The 10,649-nt window shown below is 29.8% G+C and overlaps 1 protein-coding gene across 1 annotated transcript in view; it reads right to left on the reverse strand.

Moving 5' to 3' along the window:
- Positions 1-3,450: 3,450 nt before the first annotated feature.
- Positions 3,451-10,649, reverse strand: part of LOC108684400 (homeobox protein MSX-2-like) — a 9,046-nt gene continuing 1,847 nt past the window's right edge. The window contains exons 2-3 of the mRNA XM_018188683.1: positions 3,795-4,134; positions 3,451-3,721 (exon numbers count right to left, since the gene is read on the reverse strand). Coding sequence (XP_018044172.1) covers positions 3,451-3,721; positions 3,795-4,134 — 611 coding nt within the window. The remainder of the gene's footprint in view (positions 3,722-3,794; positions 4,135-10,649) is intronic.

A 10,649-nucleotide genomic window follows, 5' to 3' on the forward strand; every position in this document is an offset into this window, starting at 1 on the left:
TCATCATTCTTATAATATAATTTTCACTTGAAATTAATCAAGTGAATTGTAGAGAACTAAACTGTAGAGATTTAAAGGAATCTCAAGCAAAATAACAAGTCATTATGATATCAAAATGATGTCAAAATAACTCCAAAATGATTATTAAAAGTCATTTTTCAATCATTTTCAATTCATTTTAATGCATATTTATTTCAGGATTTCATTTTAATGTCATTTTTCATAATGTTATCGTGACTTGCTGTTCTGCTTGGGATGAAATACAAGATTTTCTCCTTTATCCATAAAAAATTTCACATTCGAAGTTGAATCGTTTTTTTCATGTCGAGCATGGGGATCACCCGAAAATTATTTGATTTTGAATATTCTTATGTGGAAGTATTCTTTCCATTTTCTTATTTTCTTTTCTCATTACTTCTGGGAGAAAAGAAGAATTGTAGTGAATTACAACGCACTTGCTTTCTGCATTTTTTCGTGTAAAAATTAAAATAATTTAAAATTAATTATTATATAGATTACGTTATTCTTACACGATAAATAAATGTATTTAAATCAATTGCAATTATAACATTATGTAAGATTTAATTGTATAAATCAAAATTGACGAGATTTCTCAAGAAATTGACATTGAGAATTGTACTTACACTCTTTTTTAACTATTACTTTTTAAATATTACTACTCAATTTTTAACGTAAAGCTCTAAGAAATTTTTATTAAAAAATTTTTGTTTAGCACTGTACTTACTGTATGAAACAATTTTAAAATAATAACATAATTATTTAAACATTAAGATCTAGATAAAACAAATGCAAATTCTTTTAACAAAAAGCTCTTTGATCTCCTTGCGCGTGATTACATTTTTTTCAATCGCTAAAATATACATATACCTAGATATTTATCTATAATAAATGTATCATTCATATATTGCCTTGTGGCAAGTTTCTATTTTTTTTAATTATTAACGTGAGGAAGTTCGGTATAAAGTCATTATGATAATCACATCAGTTGTTGCGTATTCTCTTATTGTTTTTACGTAATTAGATTTACTACACATGGCAATTTCAGTCAGCACAAGCATCATCGAACTTCTCAATATGTATCGATTTAATTAGTTTATTCGTGCTTGGTCACGTGCCTATCGCCACGTGTACATTTTATTTATAAGAACATATACCGCTAATAAAAAGAAAATCAAAATATAAAATAATAATGAAATGTACTAGAGCACTTTGCTTTTACGTTCGAAATTGCCTGAATTAGTTTTAAGGAAACAACAAAAGATTTATAGTAAAAAGATTTGTGGAGATGAAATTTGTGAATTTATTTCAGGGAAAGAAATCTAAATGCAGTTCTCTGTTTAGACTAGTTATTTACTGCTATATTTAAGATGTAAAAAATGAATTTGTAATATAAATCTTATTAAAAATATAAGCGCGCTATGCAATTTTCTTATTAAATATAAGTTCCAAAATTTTATTTTATTATATGTCCATTAATTTTATTATATGTCTCTCGCTTCTCTACAATTGTGTATGATTTCTAAGGAAGCATTTTCTGCTATTATCTGGTCTAGTTTTTTTTGCTAAACCTAAAATAGACCATTAGAAAAGTGTACAACATAGACATAAAATTTCAATTATTACATTAATTATATACATTACATTATTAATATTGTTATCATTTTATAATAACATTTCTAATGTCTGATTTAGATTTAATCTGTAAAACAAAGTGCATTCTAAGAAAAACTAAATCAGAAAATAATAGATTCTCAGATAACATATTGCATAAAATATCTAAAAGATATCTTTTAAATATATATAAAGACATTTAAAAAAACGTCTTTCAAATATCTTATGCAACTTGAGTTGCGTCCTTAGAAGCTACAGAATTGTAGTAAAATATAAGACATTTAAAAATTTCGAGTTCGCCTTCCATGACAGAAATATATTTTTAATAAATTTTATATTACAAATTGTATTATAATTTTCTACATCTCAAATATAGTAATTAATATATAATATAATATCTAAAGAAAATATAAAATATATTTATTTTGCTCTTTGAAATAAATTTGTAAATTTCGTTTTCGATTTAATCATACAATCTCTAGCCCTTAATTAAAGCAGGAAGTAAAGTATCAAGCATGTTAAGTAAAGACTAACTTACATTGAAATTTTCGATCAGATCATAGAGCATGATTTTTTAATAATTTATTTATCTACAATAATTTTTTATTTCGGAAAAAGTATTCAATAAATATTATCAAGTTGACGAATAACAACAATCAATTAAATCAAATTTTATATATATATATATAGAGCGCTCGCGCCTTAATTACTTATGTACTCAAACATTATACATTAGATAATTAATAATAAATATTACTTTCATTCACAAGTCGAGATTACATTATTTAATTACATTAAGACGCTAAAGAATCTATGAATTGTTACTAAAGACTGATTGAACCAATGTTACTTTAACTTTAAGTGAGACTTAAAATTTTCACTTTCTCTCTTTAAAGTTGAAAAAGAAGAAGAAATCGAGAGAGTTTTAAACCTCGCGTAAAGTCAAAGTAACATGATGCAACCAGGCCTAAATCGCATAACTTATTAATTGTCAATTAAACGTCAATTAATTGTCAATTCTGCTTTCAATTTATATATTACGAAATCACAGTTCATTCTTTCTTTCATGACTGCAGTTTTTCTTCTTTATTTATTTTTTAAATGCAATATATTAATATCGCATCCATCATGGCACGTTATAATGGTATTGTAAGATTATTATAATACTAACTGGAAATTATTATATAATATCAATTGGAGATGGAAATTCTATCAAAGGTGATGTAAATTTCCATATTAATGTTAAATGTTACGCTGAATTCGATATGTGAAAGATAAGTTGCTATGACTACTGAAATTCCGTAATTATATATTTACACTTCTTTGATTTTTATTTAATGTCATGGAAGAAATATGAAAAAGAAACGATTACAGACTTTTTAAACACAAAAATGTTGATAATATTCAATACGCTGAGACTTGATAGTATGCAGATGTAGATGTAATTAAAACAAGATAATTATAATTTATGTTTTTGTTCTTCTCATCTTAGAAAATCTTTAAATCAGAGCAATATCCATATATCCATATTTTAAATATAACATTATAAAAAAGTGATAACGTTAAAAAGAAAAACAGTAGCATATAGATGTCTCTCTTATTAATAAACTAATTTATTAATGCAAATCTTTTCAACCAACTCACTAAAATTTGGGAAACTCTGAAATAACGAAAGATGAATCAAAATTTTTTCAGAAACACTAGAATTAGCTTAACACTCACGGCACAAGTAGTTCATCGAAATGTTTCTTCAGATCTCTGAGCTAAATTGCTCGTTCTGATTCAGGAATAATCTTGAGATCTTCAAGATTACACGTGTTAGAGAGGGCAGCCAGGAACATAGGTGACGTTCCGAAAGAGTGCAGCCGCTGTCGAAAGAAACGCTGCCGTAGAAGCAGTGGATGCTGCTGACGATGGCGGCGGCGGTGGTGGCGGATGATTGGTTTGCGTTTGTGAATTATATGGTGAACAATAAGCATCCATGCTGCTATGATGAAGACCCACGCTACGTACCAGAAGATCTTTCTCAACAGTAGCTTGATGACGCAACTGCTCTAATCGCAATTGATTCTGCCGTTTCCACTTCGTCCTGCAATGAAATCGCGGCGCAAAAAGCTCCTTCCAGTCTTATTTCTTTATTATACGGTAAATTTTTTGTCTACCTTCTATTTTGATACCAAGTTTTTACTTGGGTCTCTGAGAGCGATAAAGCGTCCGCGACGTCGCTGCGATCCGCTACACTGAGATATTTCTGACAACGGAACTTCCTTTCGAGATAAGCCAACTGAGCGTGAGTAAAAGCGGTTCGTCGTCTTCGTGGTTTCCTGCTAGTCGGTGGTGCACTATTGACCATCACCCCACAAGATTTCCCAGATGTGGTTGCCAAACCGGGCGATGGTGAAAGCGCCGGTGGAGGACTTCCTAGACGCGTGCAAGGGCTGCTGCCAGGATCGATAGTGTCTTCGGAATCCGAATGGACCATCGAATCGTTCTCCGAGTCTTCTGCAACATGTAAAACATACATTGAGAAAAATGATTTGATCAAACCAGACAGAAGAAGACATTTATAGTTGAATGAATTTGATAAAACAGAATTTCTAGTTATAGGACTGGATATTTAGTAATTAGAACGTTTAATAGACCTAAATTAGTATTCATAATCTCGGCTACGTTCCGTTTCTCACTGCAAGTGAAAAATCTATAGAACACGTTACATATATTATACTATTGGCATTTTCACTACTAACAGTGTAAAGGCCTAAATACAAAGATGGCTGTAACTGAGAAACATAAGTCGTAGTTGTAGATTGATCTATGATGGAATTATAATTCTATGGGTTGACCAATCATGCATTGATCTACGATTACGACTCACATTTCATGACTTGTATGGTTACGACTATCTTCGTGCTGAGATTTTATATCGGAATCATGGTGAAAGGATTACTTCACCATGATTGAAACACAGAGCCCTTATATTTAAACTATTAAATAAGAGTAAGAGCTATTCTGGTGAAAATTTTTCTCAAAATTTTTCATATAATTTTTCATATAATTTTTTAGAATTTCTATATAATTTTTCAGAATTTCTCTATAATTTTATAACTTTCTCACATTTTTTATACGAATTGGAACATTTCTTAGAAAATCTACATCTTTTCTCAGAATTTTTCATATATATTAATTATGAAATATCATAAGATTTTTAAGATTTTTTAAGTATAATTTTTTAAGAAATGTTACAAAATCTAAAACATTTAAAAATATTTTTTTTAAATTATTTCAGAATATTTCTAAATTCACTTGTATGAGAAGTTCTGAGAGAAGATGTAAACTTTCCAAATATTTCTGAATATTTCTGAAAAATGTTCGTATAAAAATTATGAGAAAAATTTTCATCATTTATTTGTTTTCATCAATTGTTTGTTATAAGTTTTATTTTTTTTTAATTTAGTTCCAAATTTAGCGTTTTGTTGACAATATCAGACCGTGATCGGTGGTTGCTATTCTTTCTGTATTCTCATCGCAACCAGGAAGAGGAAGATCCTTACCATGAGAAGAGTGAAGATGCGATATCGTGCTGGAAACCGTCTCTTTCGAGAGCCTGAATATAATACGCAGGTCGTATTATTCTTTAGTTCTTCTGTCACGCTATTAGGAGAGCCCTATTATTGTCGCAACTATTACAGGAAAACAATGAAGAATGAGCTCTAGGGATGAGATATCTTCTTCTCAGGCCAAGAGCCGAAGTATATGAAGCGAGAACGCATACCATCCGCCTACAAAACATAAATTTACAGATTTGATGAAGCACCACTTAATATCCCGAGCCATCCGGAATAATCAGAAAGCTATCTAGGAAGTTTTCCGATTTGAATTACACATCAGGATCTGCGAGGACTCACGCGAAAAAATTCCGAGTAGCATTCGTATCATGGTCAACGATTTGTGAGAGAGGATGTACGATCTCAGAAATACGACTATAATCGAAGAGCAAAACAATGGATTCCGAGAGATTAGGATACTGAAGAGAACGAGAAAAATAATATCTATGAGACGAGCGTCGCTTAATTCTGTAAAGACGCCAATTGCGAGATTCTTTGTATTGGAAGAATCGCGCGTTAAAAATTCTAAAGATTTTGTGCGAACTTTCTGGCGTGTATAACGATGTAGCCATATATCATTCATCCGAACATCACTTTTAACAAATTACTAGATTAACAAATTACTAGACCAAATAGCGCCTTTTGTCACAGCTGAGTCATTTTTTACTGCATATTTGTGTGTCGAGATTCCTTCTATTTTGCGACGTAAAAATAATCTAATAATCTCAGTCCCTCACACCTTGTCTTCTAATCTTTGAATTATCGCATAGAAAAACACTCTGTGCACAATTATTATCTGTTCATAGTTTCATCAGTAACATAGTTTCTTATTGCGTCGTTATCACTCAATTCTCTTGAAAGTTCAGATAATATCAAAATCTTATACAATTGCTTAATCGACACGTGCATAATAATTGACTCTATTCTTGTTGCGGATGTTGAATCTTAAAGATCTGGGCACTAGAGACTATGTTTCATCAAAGCCAAATGTAATTCGACTTTTGCAGACTATACATTTGTTATTCTCTTTTCTTTTAATTCTTATTAATTCATTTTTTCATAATTTGTACTGTCTTTCTTTAGCCTATTTCTCTCGTTCTCTGATTCTATTCTTTCTCTGATATGATAGTGAGTCACTCCCTCTGCCAATTTTAAGCGGTCGGATTTCGTCCGTCGCAATAAATAATTACGCGAAATTATTTCAAGTTAGCCAATGATTAGAAAAAAAGTGGCACGTTCTCTTCTACCTGACGCCCAAATAACAATAATTAGTCGGTTACTCGGAGTCTAATCTACTCTCGGTATTTTTGTGTGAGAAAATGCAGCGAAGTTGTGTCATTGCTCACGGAGTACGGTCACAACGTACATACTAATATATTATATGAAAAAAGGAGTGATTTTCAAATTGATATATATCTCGGAAACAAAAGATGAAAATAAATCAAAGTATTGGGTTGTTCGGAAAGTTTGTGCTGATGTTGAAGGAAAATTGAAACGCAGAAAATTTAAATTTTAGTATACATTTATTAAATTATATAGATTAGTCAGCATGAACTTTCCGGATAACCCAATATATTTTAAAACTAAAAGTTGATATTCTTGCATGATTAATGAATTTTGAAAAAAAATGATTTTACAATATGTATACAATGACATGAAATCCTTTAAAATCAATGTTTTTTAAACTCTTGCCATTTTCTCAAAATTATGATATAAGCAAATGTCAATGAATTCATATACAAAAGGCAGAAATACATTCAAATTAAGACTATTTATTCATATAATCTCCTACAAAGTTGCAGTAATACTGCTGCAACATTGCATATTACAACAATATTGCAGAGAGATTTTGCAGTGATATTGCTGCAAAATGAGATTGGATAGTAATATTTAAAGAATTAATTAAAAATAAATTGAGATAAATTGTGGGGTGTAATAATATATACCCTGCGCAAATATTTACAACATTTAAAAAAAAAATTATACGAATAATGTAAGATTAATTATGTAAAGAAAAATGTATGTATACGAAACATGTGAGATCACAATCTGTTCTTCCGTCATTAGGTACGTGTAATAATTATTTTCTGGCTGATCTAATTGATCCAATCAGCGAATTCGGTCGGTCGGGCAAAGCCTATTACTAAAACAATAATTCAGCAATTCTCAATCGATCGTGATCGATTTCGGTTAGAGAAGACCATTTCAATTACCAAGACCTACTGCACCCTCTCAGAATCAGCCAATAGATTCGCAATGGCGCGCCGGGGGGTAATAACCTTCGATGAAAATCGTGAGACTAACAAGCTCTAACAAATCTTTTGGCGCCTCGAACCATGTGTAGAATTGTTCTTAATAGGGTACCACATCCGAGGGAGTTAGTCTCCCTGATAGCTTCACGTCGGCGATTTAAATAATAGAAGCTCGCACCAGGGGATCCACTTTTTATGAGAATTTTGACGATCTGTCACGCGTTCGTTTATATTTATTTAAAAAAAAAACGTAATCATCAAAAATTAAGAAATACTATTATACTAATTATCTAAAAGATAAAAAAATTATTTTTTTAATTTTATGAAATAGGAGACATTTAAGATTATTCTGCATATTCAAAATTCAAAAATTAAAGAAGAATTATGATTATCTTTATGAAAATGTGTCACACATATATATATATATATATATATATGAACGTTGCGTGGACATTGCGTGGTAATGCAAAAGTCTTTAAATAATATTAACTTGATTTAAGTAAATTGTCATAATAATAGTAAGCAAACTGACTTAAACTTGAACATATTTTGATCACGTTGTTTTCCTTCAAGATGGAAACACCAAAAATCGCGTCCATTTTTTTAAGGGAATTCTTTTACAAAAAATATCGTTTCTCTAATTATTCTATAAAAGTATTAAAATAGAGATATCAAAATCAATTAGCTTACGAAATATTTTTTATTTTATTCCGATACGCGTTGACATAAAATGTTAAGTCTCATAATCTTATAAACTATTAATTTTTTGATAATCATATCTCAATAATTTTATGAATAAAATAATGACTTAAATAAAATAATGACCAATCAATTGGTATAAAAAAAAAAACACGTGGTTGCTTTAAAAAATAGGCAAAATAGATATTTTTTTAAAGGAAGGCGATTATATGTTTTTTTTTCAACAATTGATTCATCTCATTAACCTATTCATAAAAATATTAAAATGCAGCTATCAAATGTTAATAGTTTATGAGATTAACGTTTTAGGTTAACATGTACTTGAAAAAGAAGGCGCTATATAATTATAAAACCAAATTATAAAACCTAACTGTCTTTATTGTTACCAAATAAAAAGCAAAACCCAAATGAGTGGTATCATTTTTATTATTTGTTTAATGATATGAAATATTCTAATGATATGTATCATTTGTATAAAAGATTTGATATCAATAACTGATGTCAAATTTCATAGCTATTCCTCTTTTTTACATGAAAACGCATCGATTAAATGTATTTTTTATCAGTCAAAATTTGAGATAATCGAAGTATTATAATTTTTATCCACAATGCACTCATTCAATTCCTCCGCGATCGCGTAATCGTTAAGCCAAAATCAAACTACGCATTAAAGATTGAAATTTGACCAATGAAGACAAAGAAATTTTAGCTCCTTTTGTTTTAATTGGTCAAATTCCAATCTTTCAATCTTCAATCTCAATCTTTAATGCGTAGTCTAATCTTTGTAAAATGTATAAAATGTGCAGAATCATTGCAGCGCTCGCTGCCCATGTATCGCCGATGCCATATATACTTCTTGCGCTAAAAATCCTAAAAGGATATTTACCTCACATCTCATGACGACGAAAGTAAAATTTCACATATTCAGACTTTGCAATATCTTCGCTCGTAGGATACGTAGAGAAAAAACATAATCGCTTTCTTTATTTTGAGTGGAAGCTATCGATTGAGCCTATTTAAAACTTAAATCGATTCTATCCTTATTGAGATTCGATAATCGTCTGGAAAACTCAACAACTCGCATAAAGATACACGGCCAGTTTCGCGTTTCGTTCTTAGTGCGAGTCACTACTACTGTCTTCTGATTATTTAATTAGTACTCATATAAAACCTAACAGCTATTATTAGACATATGATTCTTATAATAAATTTAAATATATAATGAATATGATCTTTTTTGAGACAAAAAAACATAAACTTGAATATTATATTTCTAATTAGCCAGATACCATTATCTTACCGCGATGATTTGAAATGGCACCACATCATATCACTTCATATTTATATCACAGTTTTGAACACATCTGCATGACAAAACTGACGCAGCACCATGGGGAACCGGTGCGGGACTGGCGGACACCTCATAAGTCTGGTATTACATCTGTCAAAGGGTCTGAGCACAAGGATTGTCGTAACACTTACTTAGACTTAAGTTGTAGACGTAAGTAACACACAAGCTTTCACGTATGACGTACAACTTATTGCCATGTTCTCAAGAGATGGCAATAAGTCGTATGTTATGCACTGAAGTTTGTGCGTTACTTCCCATTGAGAAATGACAATGAAATCGATGTTGAAATAGTCATGTTCATCCCTGAATCATTTAAAATTACAAAATTACAGACTAATGAAATTCTATTTGAAAATGTACTTTTTTAAAATTCATTGATTGTTTTTCATAATTTATATATCAAATTACAACAATAACTAATACAAAAACTTAGCTATAAAATTAATTTTCTAACTGTAATATTTTCGTATAATGACACAGCTGAACAGAGAATAAAGTTAATTACCGATTACAGCACTTATAACAAAGGATGAGTGAGAGATGAGAGTAGTCAAAAACAATTTTTATTAAGAATTGTTAGCGATTATCAAACAATTTCCGGATGTTAAAAAAGGAACCCCTTTGAAACTTTGCAGAAAATTAATTTTACAGCTAAGTTAACATATTTTTGTATTATTATCGTTATAATTCATAATATATAAATCATGAAAAACAATGAAGGAATTTTAAAAAAGTATTTTTTAGACAGAATTTCATTAGTCGATACCATTCTTATTCTATTAATTTAAAACTTTACAAGTATTATTTATCTATAAATTCAAAATGTAGTCTTGATACGGACTCTCCAAATTCAAAACCAATACTAGAATTCAACGCGGCGAATGAAAGTATGACATGATAATCACATTCAGGGAATATTCACGGATTATCATCAACATTTTTTAAATATTATTGGCTAATATTTAGCTATTTTTAGCTGATTATTTGAGTGATATTTTTAGCTAATATTGTATAGATAAAACATCCTTAAAAATATATACTAAGTAAGAATATTCAAGCCTATAACGGTTGAAATGAAATCTTTAATGCTTAAATAATTCAATATATATA

This window comes from Atta colombica, unplaced genomic scaffold (genome assembly GCF_001594045.1).
Source record: "Atta colombica isolate Treedump-2 unplaced genomic scaffold, Acol1.0 scaffold134, whole genome shotgun sequence".
Classification (NCBI taxonomy): Eukaryota; Metazoa; Arthropoda; class Insecta; order Hymenoptera; family Formicidae; genus Atta; species Atta colombica.